Source organism: Anabas testudineus, chromosome 3, assembly GCF_900324465.2.
Source record: "Anabas testudineus chromosome 3, fAnaTes1.2, whole genome shotgun sequence".
In the NCBI taxonomy this organism is placed as follows: Eukaryota; Metazoa; Chordata; class Actinopteri; order Anabantiformes; family Anabantidae; genus Anabas; species Anabas testudineus.
In genome coordinates, this window is record NC_046612.1 from 20,342,309 (window position 1) to 20,364,023 (window position 21,715).

General features: G+C 42.0%; 1 protein-coding gene across 1 annotated transcript in view; it reads right to left on the reverse strand.

Moving 5' to 3' along the window:
• fto (FTO alpha-ketoglutarate dependent dioxygenase) overlaps window positions 1–21,715 on the reverse strand; it is a 111,495-nt gene that overhangs the window by 70,341 nt on the left and 19,439 nt on the right. Inside the window, exons 3-7 of the mRNA XM_026378333.1 lie at window positions 20,629–21,664; window positions 18,237–18,362; window positions 14,770–14,849; window positions 14,177–14,320; window positions 8,541–8,660 (exon numbers count right to left, since the gene is read on the reverse strand). Of these exons, the coding sequence (XP_026234118.1) occupies window positions 8,541–8,660; window positions 14,177–14,320; window positions 14,770–14,849; window positions 18,237–18,362; window positions 20,629–21,664 (1,506 nt within the window). The remainder of the gene's footprint in view (window positions 1–8,540; window positions 8,661–14,176; window positions 14,321–14,769; window positions 14,850–18,236; window positions 18,363–20,628; window positions 21,665–21,715) is intronic.

Sequence of the window (21,715 nt, forward strand, 5' to 3'; positions counted from 1 at the left end):
GGCTCTTTTAATTTACATTAACCGGTTTCATTTATTGTTCCACTGTGCGTGGGCAATTCGAACCCCTATGAGACCGTGGATGTGGGTCTGTACAAATGAATGTGAAATTAAATTTATTTGGATTGACGTGCAGTAAAACAATAATAAGGATATTAACCACAGGACCTGATGAGGATAAAGATTCAGATTCAAATGATTTTATTGAATGTGTGTTTGCAGGGTTAACGGTATGTAAATGTGTATATCACTATTTCTGAATATGAGAAATATTGAACATGTGATAGACAAGCGCTGGTCATGTCTTCAATATCAAGTCAGACTAATGCTGCACTAAAACGACATAAGTTTAATAAGAGCCGAAGTTACTTTCTTTGCCGTTAGTGACAAATCAATGTGTTTTCTTGTGTCTGTGGTATTTTTTTTTGCTCCAACGCTTTGACATGATTGCCTGCAAGAGTAAACAATTACACCTGGATCAAAGTAGTGGAATAATTATATGTCAAGCGCTGGTTAGTAATAATGTTTCTAGTCAGCTATAAAGGGGGGGGGCTTTGCTATGAGATGCTCTGAGATCTCTCTTTCATCTCTTTATACTTTCTCCCCCATCAAGGCACTTTTTCAACACACACACACACACACACACACACACACACTCCTTCCTTGCATCTCTCCCTCTGTTGGTATGACACAGGAAGAAGCTGCGCCCCGCAGCCAACCCGGCGTCCGCACTGAATGCGATTAAGCTGAGAAGTGATTAATCTGGGCTGCCCCATAATTCCTCTTTACCACTTTAATGGATGTTATCTCCCCTCCTCTGAAGGCTTATCTTGCTGATCGGGGCCAAGGATGAAGAGAGGGATAGGAAGAGAAGGGGGGGTGGCTATGGGTGGGTGGGTAGGGGAATCAAACCAAATCCATACAGAGGTAAGTAAATGAATAAGTAAGTAAATAAATAAATGCAGGGATTGAGAGAGCTGCTAAGCGGATAAGGCAGATCAGTCTCTGTGAAGTGCTCATTTGTTTTCTAAGAAGACGAGACAAGCCGCCTTCAAAGCCTGCTGATACAGTAAAACACTGTCAACACCACAATTCGTAGACAAACAAAATAAATTATCCAAACCACTGTCAATAAAACTCCCCACCCCCTCACTGTAAAGATGAGGTGTACTCCAGTCATGATTACAAAGGAGAAAAGAAATAAGAGATTCGCTTTTTATTTTTTGTATGATGATCTCACTTTTTTTTTTATAAATGGTGGTGACGTAAAACAATGGCACGGTTTCATCTGCGGTTTCCACATGACCCACAAGACGGGCACAAATTCAATGATGGCTAAGTTCATCTAATACATTTGAAATTCAGTCATGAGCCGCAGTCCCAAGACAAGTTTGCTCAAGTCTGAGTCTACTGTACGACTGAGAGTGCAACAACTCTCCTCGCATCAGGTTTGGGGACAATGACTTACATCCTGTTATTGAGAAATAATTACACACGTACATAGTATCATTTTAATCATTTTAAATGAGAAAGTGCTCCACTAGGAATAGTCTTCGGATAGAAAAGATGAGCTTGTGTCAGGTTTTGTTCACTAACAGACTGTAATACATGATAAAACACTATGAACTATGACAACAAGAGCAATTATGATCATTACCCCTGGGTGTCAATCAAAGTAAACATTACAGCTTCACAATAAACTCATGAATGCATATGCTCATAAGAACTTTTACCAATTTTATTTCAAAATGTCCTAATAATAAGTGTGTCTGTGCCATTGCTTTTGTCCTTTCACATCCGTGTTCTGTGGGTTAAACCTGTTCACGGTACCCCCCTCCCCCCTTCGCTTCTGCTTACAGCGATGTTGCAGTGAGATTCTGTCATTGACAAACCTCTGTGGGATTCCATTCACCACTAGTGTACATCTTTAGGTACAAAGCTGCGGGCTGCATTGGCTCCAGGTAACATAAACGCTCCCTTCAAGCCACCGCGTATCTGCCCATGAAAATTCTCTAAAGGGGTTTAAGCATTTACGTAGAACACTATCAGGTACTGCCGAAAATTCAGCTTACCCTGTTGAATAGGGACTTCAAAGAGAATTGCAAATACCTTTGCACCGCTACATTTTCTCCAATCTCTCTTTCTTGCTTTCTCTCTCTCTCTCTTTCTGCTTCCTTTCATTTTTCAAATACAAGCTGCTGCACGATATAAAATGCATTATCAGCCATATATTTCCTCTTTAAATGAATAATAACAATAATCTTTGAGTAATTTCTTTTTTATACAGCTCCGTCTAAATAGGGCAAAGCAAGAAAGCTAATATAGAGCCGCGGGTAAACAAGGACGTGCAATAATGAACGTGTGGATTAGGCCTCTAGCCTATGTTGTGTGATAAGGAAAACAGCTGCTACTATCCAGGTAACAGCACGTATTGACTGTCAATGAAGGATAAAACTACTGTGCCGCTTCACATTTAGTTCCCTCACTCACACCATGGACACACACATAAAAACACATGGACACAAGCAAACGTTCATGCACACACGGAGACACACATGCAAATACTGTATATATGTGTAAGAACCTCAAAGAACTTGAATAGAAGAAAAGCATAAGCATATTTGCATAGCACAGAGCTCGAAATGCAAAACAATATGATGCATAAACACTGTAATTTAATGTAAGAGATAATAAATGGCTTCATAATGAGCAATAAAAATGGTCTTTAAACAGTTTACTGCTTGGTTCACACTTCTAATTAATCTGGGTTCCATATGTGCATATAAAGTGGGTATAAAACTCTGCGCGACTGCGCGAGTAAAACGGCGAGCGAAAGAGAAAAATGACTGCTGGTAAACATTTGCAACATGATTCAGCTGTGGCCTCCAGCTTTCAGAATGTGCTGCCTTTTTCACTCAGCTGGACCAGCATGGCAAGCTCTCCAAAAAATACATTACAAAAAATTGCTCCCTGAAATTATTTACGGTGAAACACACAACAGAAACCATAACATTTATAATGTTTTACAAAGCCATCAAATAAGTGGAGAGGGGATTAATTGCCCTGCCCCGACCTTAAAATAATTATTTTGAGCGGTGCAACTCTAAACTCCAATGAAATTGATACACTTTGATAATTAGATTCTTGGCACTGACCCGCTGAAGTCAATAAAGGTTATTAAGGCCAATTGCTGTCTAAACGCATTACGGGCAGGGTAAACTGTCCGTCGGAGGCCCCTGCTACTCAAGCGCCAATATGATAATCCATTCTCCGTCCTGGGGGTTTCTTCCCTAGCGCCTGTGTCTCCACTCTGCCATACAAAACCAGATTGGATTCGCTTAACCTTTCCAGGACTTTGATCAAATGAGCTCACACAGCAATAACATTTACATTGACCCTCCAACCCTCCTCCCCCCAAACAGACATACAACCCTTCTCGCTCTTTTCTTTGTGCGTCTCACTCCCAGTGTGTGTGTCTCTCTCTCCACAAATTCTCCCTACAGCTCGCCACCCTCATCCTATCCCTCCTAAGCATCCACCCTCCACGTACTAGGTCAATAACCTAATCAGCTATCGATGGCAACAGGGCCAGACTGTGTGTGATTGCAGTGCAGCCCTCTTCAGCAGTCCAGATTGTTTCCGAAGACTGTTATTAAAGTGAGGGGAGGAGATGAAACGGTCACCAAGCGCATCCCTGCACATACACACACCTCCATTATAAATCAGAGCAGGTAAATGCAGTTGTGTTGTGTGTGCTGCCGAAAATGTGTGTGGCCAAACTGTATTTGAAAAACAGATATGTAATCCTCTGCTGATTTTGTACGTTTTCCCACTGACAAAGATATTATCTGTCTTTAATTTTAATAGTAGGTTTATTTTAACAGTGAGAAACAGAACAAGAACAAAAACATCCAGAAAAACACATTTCAAAAAGGTTCTAAATTGATTTGCATTTTAATGAGTGAAATAAGTATTTGACCCATTCACAATACATGACTAAATATTCGGTGGCAAAACCCTTGTTGGCAATAACAGAAGTCAGACATTTCTTGTTGTTGGCCACCAGGGTTGCACATATCTCAGGAGGGATTTTGTTCCACTGCTCTTTGCAGATCCTCTCAAACTGAATAGGATTGGAGAGAGGTTCTTCTATGGGATTAAGGTCTGGAGACTGGCTGGACCACTCCAGGACCTTAATGTGCTTCTTCTTGAGCCACTCCTTTGTTGCCTTGGCCATGCCATGTTAGTCATTGTTGTTGGAAAACCACGACCCATTTTCAATGCCCAGGCTTGACAGTACATGACCCACCGTCCTCCTCCAAACCCAGCAAGTTGAGTTGATGCCAAAGAGCTCGATTTTGGTCTCATCTGACCACAACACTTTCACCCAGTTCTCCTTCGAATCATTCAGATGTTCTTTGGCAAAGTTCAGACGGGCCTCTACGTGTGCTTTCTCGTGCAGCGGGGCCTTGCGGGCACTGCAGGATTTCAGTCCTTCATGACGTGGTAATTGTTTTCTTGGCGACTGTGGTCCAAGCTGCCTTGAGATCATTAACAAGATCATCCTGTGTAGTTCTGGGCTGATTCCTCATCATTCTCATGATCATCGAAACTCCACGAGGTGAAATCCTGCATGGAGCCCCAGACTGAGGGAGACTGACAGTTATTTTGTGTTTCTTACATTTACGAATAATTGCACCAGCTGTTGTCACCTACTCACCAAGCTGCTTGGCAATGGTCTTGTAGCCCATACCAGCTTTGTGTAGGTCTACAATCTTGATCATGGTGGAGCCAGAAATCTTGCTGAGTGATGGGCGGTCAAATACTTATTTCACTCGCAAATCAATTTATACTTTTTTTGAAATGCGTTTTTCTAGATTTAGTTATTCTGTCTTTCACTGTTAAAATAAAACTAACTTAAATTATAAATGGATAATTTCTTTTTCAGTGGGCAACCATACAAAATCAGCAGAGGATGAAATTTTTCCTCTCACTGTAGTGACAGGCTGGGTGAACGGAGCAGAGCAAGACGTGGCCCCCGAAACCACTTCCTGTTTTGTACATCTTGAAGTATACAAATGTATTCAACGGAGTGGATCCCATTTATTATGAAAGTAGATTAATTTCCTTGATATGTGTTGAAAAGATTTCCATCTACAAGGCTCGTTCTCCTGTCAAATGAGGGAGAAAGTGTGAGAAACAGCCAGAGATATGGCGAGAAAGCGGGAGTGAGGAAAGGAGAGAACAAGAGGAAGAAAGAACATAAAGAGAGAGAGAGAGAGCGAGGGAGACGGAGTGCACTGAAATCTCTTTGCATCCGTGGTGGCTTTTGAAGTTGTGAGATGAGCAGCCACAGAAGTCAGGAAAGTGACAAATTAGGGAAAAAGCTGTACGATGCAAGCAGTGCTGCTAAATCAATTAAAGTCATGCCGAGTGCATACATTAACATCAATGGCGCACACATACACACACAGACTCTCTCACACAAACACACATGCACAGGACACGAGAGGTAAAAAAAAAAAAAAAAAACAAGGTGATGTGCTCACAGGCTTATCGCTGTCACTTCTCCCCCACAATGAAAAGAGGAAAGATCAAAAAAAGGAAAAATACCACACCAGTATTTAAAATATTCTGCATAAAGCCAAGTCTCTCTCTCTATTGTCAGTCAGATGGAAGCTAGTCATTGTTGCTAGTTTAAGGAAATGTCACTATTGTATGATAGCCACGATAGCTGACTTCTGGGGAAACATAAAGCTAGGAGGCAGGCAGGTATAAAAGGACTTCAGCACCCTGGATCACATGGGAATGGCAACACCCCCCCTCCAGAGACAACCTTTACCATATACATGCTAAAGCCTCTCACAGCACACATTATGCCTTTGCTGTACGTTCACACATGCCTACACTAGAGGTACATTCTGCAGCCTGTCTCTTTCTTTCTATCAAGGAACCGCACAAATTTATGAGTTGCCAAAACGAGGTGAGCAGGCGAGTGGACTTGTTTTGTTTCTGTTATTTATTTATTTAATTATTAAATCTGAATGTCTTTCCAATGGAAGGCTGAGTATTTGCATGACAACAGGCTGAGGAGCAGAGAGAGAGCCCCAGGGAGAGACAGTATCCATAAACAGAAGCTAGTCCCCCCATATTGTAATATTCCTCATACAGACTAACAAACGCACACATAGCCCAGCGCATCCCACAACACTGTGTGCTAAATATGACAATAAAGAGAGGAGGGCTGGCTGTTTGTATTACTATTTTAGCAGGATAAAACAATAGGCTGTTTTATTGCTACAGCACACTGTATAAAACAACACTGTGTCATTTTATAAAGCCTATTTAAAGAGACATATATTTGTTATTTTAAAATACCCATGGTGATGTAAAAATTGACAAAAATAATGCTGTATTAAAATATACTCCACAGGCAAGAACAGAAAAATCTAAATAAATAAATGGCAAACAGCATCTGCTCACAGTAGGTCACTCGTATTTCACTAAATCACACCACGCTGTCAATTCCCAGCTTGGAAATATAAAATATATGCAATAAAGGAATGTAAAGGGGGGACCCACATAATTTAAATAACTCAAAGTAATTCAGAGAAATGTGTTTTAATCCAACTGCGGAAAAGCCACAGCTATCGAAACCTCCAAAAGGGAAAATCTATAAGTCACATCTATAAAGTGCTTTTCATCTGCATATCGCAGGTCGATGCTTGTATGTAAATATTGCTTGCCAGAGCAATAATGTTGTCTTTCATCACAATAGTGAATCATTACATTTATGCATTTACCAGCGTATTATTTTTTCCATGGGTTCAATATGCATTTCTGGAGCAGACACACTTGCTTTTGTGCTATATGACTTTATGTGATTAAGTGAAATTAAGACTATAAAATATAGACTATAAAATTAATATTGTTGGAAGCACACCGTCTAAGATGTAATCGGAGCTGTAAAAATCTAAAAGACACAACATATATTGTTGTTATTTTCACATATTTATAAAAAATATTCTGATATTTAAGTATCTTATTTTATTGACTGATTGTAACTTTTTGGCTGTATTGTTTAAGTTTCCACTGCATGACGGACATCCACATGTGGACACATAATAGAGAGACACACAGAAACACACACACAGCGGCTACGCTTCGCTTTGCCATTAGACAGCAACAGAGAGAGAGGGAAAGACCTCACATTTCACTGATGCCCTTTCCTAAATACAGGTCCAAATCACACACTTCATCTGGGCCCAGAGGTGGAGCTCTAGATGAGTTTAGCCCCTGTATGCTAGATCCCCAACTCACCCCCCCCTCACCCTCTACCAGGCTGTTCGACTGTGCGAGAGAGGGAGCGAGAGAGAGTACGACTGGAGCTGAGCGGCGTCGGCAGCAGCAGTACTGTTCTCCTTCAGCCCCTGTCTTTATCCCCGCCTGAGCATTAGATGTGATTACTGCTCAGCGCTCGACACTGACAGAGACAGAGAGCTCCCAGAGACAGCAGGAGTGGGTGAGAGACGAAAAGAGACAGCGAGAGAGAGCAGAGAGGAGAAGAGGAGCACAGCTCTTTCGTTCCCTCCGCTGCTGCTACAGCGATACAAGAGTGCCCCCTGCTGCTTCTGGAGTCTGGCTGTTAAACACACACACACACATAGATAAACACACAGACTCTTTGAAATCAAGCTATGAGAGCGGCTGTAGAACCTGTGGGGAGACAAATGCAAAACCAAGCGCATATCAGTGTTTCTTTGTGTCCTGTACATCTTTTTTAGAAAAAGCCTAAATTTGAGTTATATAACCTAATATCACAATATCGCACATTTGGCTCAAGGTACTTTACAATCAGTGCTGCATACAACACCGTCTGCCTTTAGACTCTCAAGCTGGACAAGAAAAAACTCTCTTCGCAGTACTCTTTGTGCGCACGTGTGTGTATGTGTCTGCGGTACATGTGTACAGTACAGAGCAGGCACTAGGGTGACTTAATTATGCGTCTGACATTACTAAGTGATTCCATTCTAACTAATAGCTGCGTGCCCACGTTCTCTCCAATAAAACTTCTGTGAAGCTGCGATTAAACGCATGACACATCCTTAATAATGCACCGCGGTGCGAAGTTGGGCGATCCATCAGGTAATTTTGAACACACCCTCCCTTTGTGAAGAGAGTTATTGGACAGCAGATCGTTTCTGTAGTTTGTGTAAGAAGCACAAGCAAAGACATGTTGAGCATTTAGCAAGGTGAAAAACCCCTATAATTAAGTGAATCAACTAATCATTATTAAAATGATTTTTATTATTTTGTTGCTGTTTGGTGTTCACATTAATAATATATGTAATACTACTATGTAATCTATTTACCTTACACTACATTCAAATCTAAATGAATTAAAACATTGGTTGGTTTATTTTTCTTTCTTTGTTTAACTCTATTTTCCAAGTAGTTGTGATAAAAAAGAAATGGCAAATTAATTTTATAATCACATGCTGCCATACACAGGCTGGACCAGTAGTGTGTCTGAGCGGCCTTACCATGGTCTCCATGAGCTTCCAGTCCTTCTCCAGCTGCTCCATCGGTCTGGTCCACCAGCTGCAAAATCGGGCGTAGCGTTGGCCCTGAAACCAGTACTGCCGCAGCCACTCAAACTCCACCTGCACACCCACACACACACACACACACACAGAATAAACGTCTTAGTTTAAATAGACAAGTTTCTCAGAAAGTGACTTGTTTTTTTAACTGTCTAAAAGAACTAGATATTACTAAATTACTAAATGTAGAAAGAGATTAAAGATTAAAGATTTTTTTTATTATAGTAAATTGTAAAATTATCATGTAACATTTTTAGCTTTTAGTTATATTTTAAAATCAGTATGTGTCATATTGCATTTTGTTAAAACTGATGTTAAAATATCTACAAATGTCAGATTTTTCCTGTGAGAAATAAAAAATGTACCTTGTGACTTTGGACACAAAATAAAGATAATTTCCTTTTAGGTTAATATTAACTGCTTTACATTTATTTTCCTACTGTGTTTGTGATAAAAATTATAGCAAAATGTGTCATTTTTAGGAGGTTTCTAAAAAGGTATAACACAGTTAAGCGTGCTCTTAATTACATATGTGAAAAAGTAGTCCCACAGATAGTTCACTGGTCATCTCTGCGAGCGCAATCACACCCTCACCAGACACACTCGCACACACTCACAGACAAGAAACACAGAGGATATTCGCACACAAATATTCATATTTATGTTTCGCACACACACCTTCCAGTTAGCACGCCTGAAAACTCCGCCCTCTTCCTTCTCTCCTCATTCTCCTCCCTCCTTCCCCTCCTCTCCCGCTCCCCTGCTCCGTCTGGTGATGACAGTCTCGACTGCCGAGCAGCTCCTCTCTCCACCACTGGGAGTGTTTTTGTTTCCTGTTCTTTTGAAGTGCTGATTTAATCCTCGCAAGGATGCCTCATGTAGCCAGGTGTAGCCTATCTATTTCTAAGTGTGCCTTTCTGTGCTTGTGTGTCTGTACCTGCATGCGCATCAGCGTGCTTGCGCTTTTGCATCTTTCTGTCTACATAGGTGTGTGCGTGGCTTTGTTAACGTCTGTGCACACGATTGTCAAAGATTGCCCCAAATGCCACTAACGTAAATGCGAGATGCTGTGAGGTGCCCTCCCCCAAAACGCCCTACAAAGCATCATCCACTCAGAAAAATGCACACATTTTGACGCAGACAACTGTATAACACAAAATACAGCTGCATACAAAGGAGTCTCGTATCAAATGGGACTGAGAGTGCTATTGTTCCCTGTCTGAAAACTCTTTTGTTTATTCTATGCTCTCTTCTTCTAACAGAGCATTAGCCAATGTAAACAGCTGAACCCTTTTTGCAACTGTGAAATCAAAAATTGTTGCAACAAGGTATGGACATATTAGTTCTACCAAAAATGTCTCACAAACCAAAAGGTTTCAAATGGTTTTCTCTCAAATGCATTCTGTACATTAATAAAGCCATATTATTATTGGCTGAGCCACTGATCAACTCAAACCCATTTAACCCTGTCTCAGACAAATGCAATTCAAACAATATTTGCACAGGCTAATGAGTACTGAACTCAAACACAACTAAAAGAGTAATAGCTGCTCTTTGTTAGGATGCGTGTAACTTACCATCCAGCCCCACAAGCAAGTTAAAACAAAGTTTGCTAAGAATTATTAGCGCACACTACTTGAGTGAGGCCTGGGTAGAAGCTGTGCACAGAATCATCCTGCCATTTGCTTCCAAAAGGCTCTGATCACAGCAGGCATGACATGCAAGGACTGGGGCATGTCAGGGAGAATACACAGCCAGTGGCACTGCTCAGCGGCCTCTCAGTCACTCCATACAACCCACCCTTCAAAGAAATGTCATCCTTTATGGTCCCTTCAACACTCTCCAAATCCACTCCCCTTCGATCACTTCTGCTCAAACACACAACAAAGCTACCAAGCGCCGATATCGGACATCCTTTTCTCTCTGTCTGTCCCTTCTACCATCCCTCTGATTGTCTGCCTGTCCTTTAGTGAGAAGAAACCAACCTGTGTCTCCACTTTGAGCTGACACGGCTGCCTGTCCCCCACTGTGCAGGCCAGTGGCAGCCACAAAGCAGGCCCCCTAAAGCGACTGAGGAATGCTGGCCATGTGGCATTTGCAGTCTGGCCGTCCAGCTGAGTGTTACCAAGAGGGAACTCTGACTAAATGCCACATATCCAGGCAGACAGATCGAAAGTGTGTGCGAAAGAGAGAGTGGTTGTTAGGGCTAGTTTTTCTCTGAGAAGGTGCGGGGGAGCAAGAGGGGAGCTAGTGGCTCCCCTGCGGCAGTCGCTGTCATCTCTCCAGGTGATGGACACACTAACTACATATTAGCCCTGCATTAGTCGACCGACCGCCCACCATGGTAACTCTGGAGTTAAAGCCTCATAGCCCCCTTTTTTCCCATTTAATGAGGCGCAATTTTTTTTCTGCACCTTCATGGTACTCCCTGAGAGGGTCCAATCAATTTCCGGGCCAGGGCCCCGAGGTGGTAGCTGATGAGAGTGGGATCGATTCCACTCTGCCGTCCTCTGTTTACCTTTTCTGGCCCTCCACACACATCAGCCAGAAGAACTGGTCCCCCCAGCTCTCTGTGAATGACCAGACATGCAATCAACACACACTTGCTAGAGTGGTCATGCACAAGCTAGGTTATAATGTACATGCACACACTGCCACATATATTTCTATCTATATGCATAAAATAGTAGCGTTCAATTCTGTTTTCTCTTTCAAAGGCCACGGATGCAGGCAAAACAGGTTGTGCTGCCGAAGAACAAATCTCATAAATATAACTACTATCTTTAAATTAGATCTCTGGCTAAATCATAATTATGCAGAACTTCGAAAAAGCACACACACACACACACACACACAGGTGTACACATTCACTTTAGGAACATTTTATCCCCTGTGAGTGTCTCTTTATTTGTGTAGCATTTTCCAAAACAAACTTACAAAGTATGAAGACATTTAAAAAACCAATAAACCTGCAACACGAACAATAAAAAATGTCTCACATGAATTAAAATCAGTGTTGAAAGAGCAGGCAGAAAGTAGGAACTACAGACTGTGAAAATATGTTTTGAAAAGTGAAATATATATATATATATATATATATATATATATATATATATATATATATATATATATATATATATAAGATTACAATCATTTTGCCACTATAAGCCCCCGCCCCCTCAGCTAATGTGTCTAATGCCAAAGAAAGATCTGAGAGCCTGGGGACACATTTTGGTCTAGAAAACAGGACATACGAAGGTCACACACCTGCTTCTACACAGTTTACTTTTGTGCCAGGGCATGTGCGAAAACCTTGTCCCTCCCTTCAATATTTACTGTGGGGGACTTGCATCATTAGAGGGGGTCCCTCAGGGCACCGTGTCACACACCCACCTGGGAAGTGACACAGTGGCTTTAAATGAGACAAGACGTTTGCATCTGGGATTAGCATTTCAAAGGCAAACATGCACACAGGGGCCGTGTGGCAATGCTATGTTAGACCACCCCCCCGCCACCTAAGACAGGAGGTAGGATTAAAAAGAGACAGCGAGAGGGACCATACTTAACAAACAGGTGGGAACTTCAGTTTTCTTCATTTCTGTCTCTGTCTCCCATCAACCCTACTTCGACTTGACATCCCGCCCCGTCCCCGAACACTCATACTCAGATGGCAGACGCTCTGCTTCATTGTCGTCAGACCCGCCCACATCTCCTGACAAGTGTCAAACTCCACTCGCGTTGCACCACAATGCCCACCATGTGTGACACGTTAGCCTGTGCTAGCTCGCTGTTTAGTACTTTTTAAGGAAAGGCCCATAAGGCACGGCTCGGGTCAGGCTGCCTGCACGTCTGAGGCTTGTTCGCTCCTCGGTCGTCCATGTCAAACACGACCTGCGCAATATGCACCCGGCCAAGCACCAAAGTGGGCCGCTATCATAAATAACTCCACCAACAATACATCATTTAAGTGGGTGTTCTGCTCTCGTGGGCAACTCCGAACAAATGGCCACATCGATCATTGCAAGTGCCATGTGGGGTAGGCTTGAGCCCCCGAGAGCACCCCCACCTTTACTTAAACACTTACACATACATACTCACACCTGCTTTTTTATAAATAGCATCCTGTTTTCCTAAATAAACCTGCCTTGCCCTCCTGGTGAGGGCCTACGCTTGGTAATCCTGTGGCGCTATGCGGCAAACTAGCAGGTGTTGCTAGCTGAACTTGCACAGACCTCCTCCTGCAGACAGCACTATTGTTTGGGAGCGCTGAATAATTAATATCGTCTACAGCCTCTAAACAACCTTACGTCAGACTCATCTGTCACGAAGTCCCGCTGAGGTGCCTGGGTGCTAGCGTCGGCTAGGATCTGAGTTTTGAGCCCAGGGGTGTAAAGGGGGAGAGGTGAAGTGCTATATTAACTGCTGGCTGGCGGCAAGCTAAGACAGTAGGCTGGCGGCTCCACAGACGGCCGCTCACGCTGCTCGATTTTGACCTCGCTCTATCCCTCAATACCTCAAGTCAGCCTCACTCATTGTTGTGTGTGAAAAGGGGTTATGGTGGGGAAAGGGGCATGACTCCATCTTTAGATAACATATGGAGAGGCTATTGCCTTACGATCCATCACAGTGCACGACAAATGAGAACAACCTGGATTTCATATTGGAGGCATTTCCCTGAGTGGAAACAACAAGGTAAGTAGAAGGTGGAAAACTAGGAAGCTCTCAGTCTGCCGTCTACTTTGACCAGTTCTGAAAGTACTGCCATTCAGGAGCTCCCATGATGCAGAGGAAATGGAAAACACAGATCTAAATACGATCTATACGTCCAACTGTGCCACACACACATACATTCAGTTCCCCCCAAATTGAGCAAATATGCTGCATTATGTTTATATTATGTTATAATATTTAAATACTGGGTCAAACTTGACTGGATGAGGACGACATTTAAAAGAAATCTAACTAATTACTCCAAACACTGATGAAAGAGTTTTCTAAACTATTATCCCACCAAATAGCACCAGATGAAAACCTGAACCAAAGCATACGAACATAAGTATTTAGTTGACTAGTGTGTAATCACAGATGTGTAAATTCAAAATATGTAAAAAAAATACAAGCATGAACTGCTTAGATTAGATATTTGGTAACGAGATCCATGTTATTCATTCATATTCATATTTAAATGGTACAAAAATCTTTATGTTTTCATCCTGATGAAATTTAGAGGATCATAACTGTTCTATCCTCCTTTAAGTAGCAGTTGATTATAGAATCACACAGTGTCACACAGGTTCACATAACATAACAAACATAGAAAAAAACATATCAAAGCTTTCAAAGACTGCCATATCATTGTCAAACTTTTTTGGGCACATGTTCTATTTCCCAGGTCTAATGTGCATAAAAAAATCAAGATAACAAACGATTCAAGTTAACACCACTTGAGACTTAGCAGTGCCTTTACAAGTAATTGTTACAGTTACACAAGTACACAAATGGAATATGTGTGTAATCCAAACATGTGCACATAAAGACACATGTTAATATGTCACCACACACCAGCGTGTCCCCACCTCATTGTGAATCTCCTCACAGTGTTGCAGTGTTGCTGGCAGCAGGGCCAAAAGGCTGTGGGAGCCCGTCTCTGGGTCAGTCCGTAGGTTGGACAGGGCCTCCTGGCACCGTGACTGGATGTAGGTCAGAGTCCCAGTAGAACACTGTTAAGAACGGGATAGGCCCAGTCAGACACGCATAACAGCTATGAAGACAAGCCAAAACTCCAGTTTTAAGTTTTAAAGTCCATGGAACTACAATTATCAGACACTTTAGAAGAGGTCTTGAGGTCTAATTTATTATCTTTTTTAATTCATCATAGCCTACAATATGTTACTACCATTAATATATTGGTTTTAGGTGTCAGTAAAAGCTTTTATAAACCATTTTCCGCTTGCAAGGCATCACAGAAATTCACTGAAAACAACATAATTTTGTCGTTGTTTACCAGACACAGTGTTCAAGGTTTTTATTTTACGCCCTCGCTCCCTAAAATAGTGTGTAAATACCAGTAGCAGGCCTTACAGAAGCCAGAGTGGACTGTTGGTACATAATTTTCACGACAAATTAGAAACAGTGGATTTTTCTTTTTTTAAGCCCGTTGGCTTCTTACCTCAGCCACTCTGTGTGTGGAGCTGAAACGCGCTGCTTCTCCAGCCAGGACACAATGCTGGTGGGTACTGTTCAGGTCATCTGATAAATACACGGAGAGAGTGAACAAATGAGAACAACACACCGACATCATCAAAAATCGTGAAAGTGAAAAAGAGTGAAGACCAGACAAGAATATTCCTCAACCAGAGGTAACATGTAATAAACCAATGAAGAAAAGCAGCTAACGCCTCATATTTTTGATCTTGTGATTCAATAACAAAAAGTAAAGGAGATAATAAAAAGAAAAAAGAGCTGATTACAGCGAGAAAACAGATGAAAAGCAGGGCGTGGAGGAACATGACAACTAAATCAGCTTGTACTCTCAGACAGATTGCACTTGGTCCAGCACCAATCAAATAGAATGAGCAGCAATGTACTATAATTTTAATTACCAAACAAAACCAGATCGCACTCAATCTGTCAAGATGGAAGAGCCATACCAACAAACATTTGTCCAATATCACAGGAGCTTTACAAAGAGGCCTTACTGCTGTTTCCTGTGTATCCCTCCATGTGTTTCTTTGTGTGTATAGATGTTTCTCAGCTCTGTCATTATTTGCCTCATACCAATAATTAATTTAGCCATGACAGAGCTGTCATTCACAGCACATGTGCATATTTACACCCGCCTTGAGCAAGAGTACACTGGCTAATGCCTGTTATTTGAAAGTCAAACAGCCAAATGCTTTGGGAGGAAGATATTATTGTTTGGTGGAAGGAAAAAAAGATGGTGACAAACAAAACAACTTGCCGGTGTTTTCTTCACCCTGATGAGATTGTGAAGGATTAGGTCTCTGGGCAGAATTACTCTGCGTCTTTAAAACTGTTTATATCCAATAACAAATTATCTCCATCAATCTGCTCTTTTCTTGGCGCGTCTGATGCGTCAGTGGGATCAAGAGGGAGTAGAGGCAAACTCGATAACTGTAATAAATATTTATCTTTCTTTCAACCCCTGCGCCTGCTGCCACTTGTCCTCCTTTTCCAGGAAGCAGGCTTTTAAATATATTGGGTCAACTCTTTTCTCCAGTCCCCCCTGTGCATTGGGAGCTGGAAATCTGATTATTGAACAGACCCGGTGTCAAGACTTGCATTGTTCTTTTTTAACCACTGAAATTCCATTTGGGTGGAAATGATGGTGATTCAATTTACCTCCAGCAGCTCAGACATTAGCAGTTCAAAAGGGCCAACGGGGGACAAATGGTGCTGAAAAGACATTATGGTGTCTGTGGTTATACACCACTGTAGTTTTCTTTTAATACCACAAAACTACTTCTCATATGGTGTATGTCACTAAAACACTGGTACAAGATATTTTCACACTTTGGGTTTGGTGGCAGTGCTCTGTCTGTGTGTACATGCATGCTTCCAAAAAGCAGGACTACGTCCTCTTCATGTGTGACAGTGTGTACTTTCGTGCATGTGCAAATTTATAGATGCGTGTATATGTTCATGCGTTGTGCCAAGTATTTAATTCAGGTAGACTGACAAAGCGACAGACGGCCAAGGACTGTGTGAGCTGCTATCGTTGTGCAGCAGTTGGCCTCTCAAGGGCGTACTCACCAAGTGGAGCATAAATCCCCACTGATCCGCGACAGTCAAGTCCCATTAGAATGGTCTGCACAACAGCCCATCACTCTATTATCATGGCTGGCCTGAAACTGACTGTTCTATTGTAAATCTTATCCAGCTAAAGGAGGTCGGCTTCAAGCCCTGTCAGGCTGAATATTAGGTACAGACATTGCTGCTCTCGGATGAAAACATAGTGGCTTCAAAGACTTCAGGAATTCATTAAAACCTTCCTATTTCTTACTAGCAAAAAATGATTTACATTGACCAAGACTTGCCAGTTGCCTGTTTGAAAGCTGCTCTAGCCACTTTGAAATAATGTCAATTCAGTAGTGTTCAGTTTCATATGTTTGTTAGATGGTATGTTCTGTTTGCCTTTAAACTGACTAATATGCTTAACTTTCCACATTTGGCTATACCAATATAAGTACTGTCACAAAGCAAAAAGCATAACCAGCCATGTTATAATCATCTAGTGGCTTGACTTTGTCCAAGAAGATGTGTTTATACTGAGGTTAAATATTCTATACATTATAAAAAGCATTTTTCATATTGCCAATTCAAACATCTTCTTGAGGAATTGTACATTTGGTGGCTTTTGAAAGTATTATGGTGGATTCGGAACAGGCCTTCGTGGTCTAGTGTCATCTAAGGCCTCAAAGTGAGATTCAACAAAATCACAAAAAATGTCACAGAAATACTTTAAATGGAGAATATCTTCTCTTAAAATGTGTTTGATCTAAGGTCAATTGCTTGTGAAAGTATAAATAGAAATGATCTTCTAGGCTAGTATAGTGATGCCCAGATCAAATGTTTATATTTAACCTTACCCTGACATGTACTTCATGCAGTACAGATAATACCAACACACTAATAATTAAGACATAAAAAAATGATCTTGGTGTGTTGATTTCTACATAAAAAACAGGTACAGATATACTATTGTAAATCTGAAGTTGGCAGGTGGAAAGATGTACTTTGAGTCTCAATCTTGATCATTTGCCAATAGTAGTAGCAACAATAAGAACTGAATTACAAAGGAATTAAACAAACAAGAAATAGAACAAAAAGTAGAACAGGAATTGGTGGATTTAATCGGATCCAGGTGTATACACCCGAAAATAAAAGCTAGAACCTAGCCAAAGGAGCTAAATCAGTTTAAATAACTGATACTAGAATAAAAAAATAATTACAGTACAGTATTTCATTAAGGAGATCAAGTATATCTGTGTTTAAAAAAGAATAAATCCCCCAATCCATCTAGCCAGGGTCTTAACTTCTTGTACATCTGAAGACAAGCTTCTCCTGTGATGTGGATAAATGTCCTCACACAAAATGAGAACACTTGGAAGGGCCCATGAGGCTATAAAGAGGAGGGTGGAGGTGTCTGCTACAGCCAAAAGCATTAAGCTATGATTTACACCCCTGTGGCTCGCTGTCTGTCCTCTCCATAGAGACATAGTCAGCACTGGGTCACAGGACTTCAAAAAATAACATTTGGTTTTCCTAACCTCTCTAATGCACACAATTTCATGGAACCTTAAAGCTCCATGTTCGGGAAGTAACCCCTCTCACATACACGCACGTCTCAGCTCCATTTATCCTGCAGAGAGGGTTAGAAAAAGAGAATAGAGCACGGGAGTGAGAGTGAAGTGCATCCTGCTGGCATGGGTCATTTGGGACAAAGAACAAGAAACACTAAAACACAGGGTAATAAAAGTGCTCCTTCCTCCACAGTCAGACATGGTGGTGAATGTGGTTGAGTTGTGTGGAGCAACATGTTTACATGTGCATGTGTGCGTGTGTGTGTGCGTGTGTGTGTGCGTGTGTGTGCGTCTATAGAGCAAGATTTAGTACCTCTCATGTAATAGCAGTCTCCGGACTCCAGTGGCAGCATCAGGCCAGGTGTGTGGATGTCCCAGGCTACTTTGAGCCCGATCCTCCAGCATGCTTTCTCACTGCTGCCTCCCTCACTGCTCTCACCTGTCAGTCATACACAGTAACCGAGTGTAAAGGGTGAAAAAGTGCACTATGCTTAAACTAAATGATTACTAGAAATATAAGTTTTAACCATATTCTGCACAAATGCAACTGAACATACACCAAACAGTGGAAAATAACTGTAACAATAAGCAAAAAAGTATTACCACCACAGAGCGTAAAGTTTAAATCCACACCCAAACAACAGATGTGTAAGCCTTTGTCTCTAGAAAGTAAAACAGCTGAGCAAAGATGATGTGTGTTGCTGTGATCATATTGGATGTTAGCACAGGATCTGTATGCTGTCATTATGCTGTGCAAGGAAATAGTTGGATAAAAGCCCTTTATTTTGTTTAGTGAATGTGTGAGACCATGTTATTGGACAGTATGTATCCTATGATATTCCTGCTCCTCAACCCCTTCACTGTAACCACCTTCCCTGTTCTTCTCTCTCCTTCAATTCTTACATGGTATACTCAGAAAACAAGATTTGGCTTGGCTGGCCAACACCCTTCAGCAAAATCAATACTAAAGTCTTTCTGGGCCTCTCTGCCCCACAGCTGCCTTTTCCTTTGCTCAGCACGGATAAATAGTAACTTAATTTCCAGCCATTGTGCTCTCAGAGCCAGCTAATGACAGCAATCCCCAAGGCCTCAGGAATGGTGGAAGACCATCAGCCGTGCCGGAAAACACTCAGTCGTGGCAGATTCCTTTGGATCAGCGCAGCTGGGAAAAACACAACTCAGAACATTTCTCTGGTTTGAAGAACAAAAAAAAACAAGGTGATGCAACCTCTCAAATGAAGTAGGTGTCATGCAAAACATCTAGTTTCGGTACATCTAAGAAAATCTTCTTTCCTCTCAGAGACTAGCTTTAGAAATCCTCAAGGTAACAACTTCATAAGCTTGGTCCTTAGAGCTAGAATACACTAGAACTGCGGTCTAGTCAGACTTTTCGCTCTAACACACGTTACTGAGAGCTAGAAAAGACACAGCTGCTAAGCACTGCAAGGTGTCATGCCATTGTGTTTGAAGCCCATGTTCACAGGGTCAGACTTGAAACAGTCTAGAAAAAATTATGGAAGCAGGCCTCTGGAGCAGGTGGTTCTGGTTAAGAAACCCCCCAATGAAGAACGCCCAGTTGTAAAGTGTGCTGTGTGTGTTGGGATGTCAGAGCAGTCGACAGTGCACCTGTGTAATACTGTGAAATTACAGTTTCAAGACCCAGATGCAGAGTGTGTAAAGCTCTCACCCTTAACAGCACAATACACATGCAGTATGTCTGCTGAACTACAGCTGTAGCTTTGTTTCCATCCCCAACAGGAAATCATGTTTTGTTCCATCTTTGGAAGGTGCAAGGTACGGTATGATCTCACAAGCAGCTGGTCAAGCAATATTAGACATTTATTTTAAAATACACTTATTTATTTTGATGGCAAAGGAGAGGAGCTTCAATAGGCATTACAATAAAAGGATGTATTTTACATTGTATCATAAACTATGCAAACAATTTGAAATTAAAACCAAGAAGACATACAAATTACGAAGACACTATTTTAAATAAATCATTTTTGATATGATGCTCTGGAAAGCAAAATCATCTCTCACTGAGATCCTCTATCAACTCAATCAGCAAATGCAATCAGCTCTTGAAAGAGTGCACATTCCATAATTAGGAGACATTGTATTATCCGTACAGTACAGTCTAGGAACACTTATCAAAGCAGGGTTCATTATTCCATATCAGATAATTGCACATTGATCATTTCTTGGGGAAATGATTTAGATGAGATGTGTGTGTGTGATAAGGCCTGTTTGTTAAACTGCACCATTGAGCGTGTGTTAAGAGCTCAGATCCAAATGTCTGTGATCTCCCAGCGCACAGTTGGCGATAAGGCAGTCAGCAGCACGCCAATGATGACATTTGATAATGCACTTACACTATCATATAGATGGATCTGATGGTTGCCTCACCAGAGGCCATGTCTACAGCTGCTACAGTGCTGCTGCAGGGCCATAATACACAAGGTTAGCTGCATCTGATCCACCATAAAGAGACTGAGATAAGTTGATGGGATATTGAAGTGAAGGAATAAAAGCAATCTCAATTTGAGAAACAAAATGCCAAGGACTAGCATGACACACTTTGGATTAAACTGTCAAAGTGCTAAATAGGATATTCTAATATATTAAATCTAAGGATCTCAGTTCATCATTCAATACAATAATATTAGTTATGACAATTAAGCCATTTTAGCTGATACCCTTACCTTTGTCATCATGACAGGTGTAGCTGTAAACAGCCACTGGTGAATGAATGATGAGGTTCTCATCATGGTGCCACCCTACTGCCATTTTCCCCATGCCATAATATGGCTCCTCTTTGAGCTGGCTCATAGCAGATGGGTCCATATAGTTGAGTAAGGTGACATTGAACTTGACAGGACCAGTGCATACCTGTGGAGGACTGGGCTGGGAACAGCCCTGCCCACTTTCCTGTTGCTCCTTGTCCTCAATATGGTAATCTGACAAGCTGTGCTTTAGTTGGACCACAGGTTTCTCCTGGGTCCCTGGCCCAACAGGTTCGGCCTCCCCACCACTGGTGGCCTTGGGTGCCCAGCCGGGGCATTTTCCTTCACTGTGTTCAGACCCTGTTGCAACACTGGTTTCACTTGTTTTCACCTGGGATGACTCTCCCTCCTCACTGCTATGTTTGGACTCAGTCTCCCACTCCCCTTCTTGTTTTGACCCCGAGCATCCTTCTTCACTGTGTTTCGACTCAATGTCCCACTCCTCACTGTGCTTCGACTCTGTGTCCCCCTCCTCACTTTGTCTGGACTCTGAGTCCCCTCCTTCACTGTTCTTGGATTCTTCGCTGTGTTTAGACTCAGTGTCCCCCTCTTCACTCTGTTTGACTTCTACCTCCCCCTTTGCACATTGTGTTAGCCTGTCTCCTTCCTTTAGCTGAAACACGTCAGAGCACAAGAAGGTGTTAAGCTCCCACAATGCTTTGCAAGCAGCTCTCAAATCGGGGTCACAACAACTTTGTCCTTTGACCTCAGTGTCCTCACTGTGCCAGGGGATGGCAAAGAGCCGTGTGTCTAGATAGCGATAGGTGTGGCCCGGCTCACCCAGCAGGGCCCGTGACACAGAGGTGAATACATCTCGGTCACGTACACGAACCAGATCCCTCAGGAGGCAGCCTTTGCTTCTCAGGGTGAGCAAAGCTGCCTGCACCCGTCCATGGAGCTCAGCAGGCAGCGAGCACGATTTCCTCAGAACAAGGCCAGAGTAACTGGAGTCCCACTGGGAAACAAAACACATTTTCATGATGACTCAATATTATGAAGAAGACGT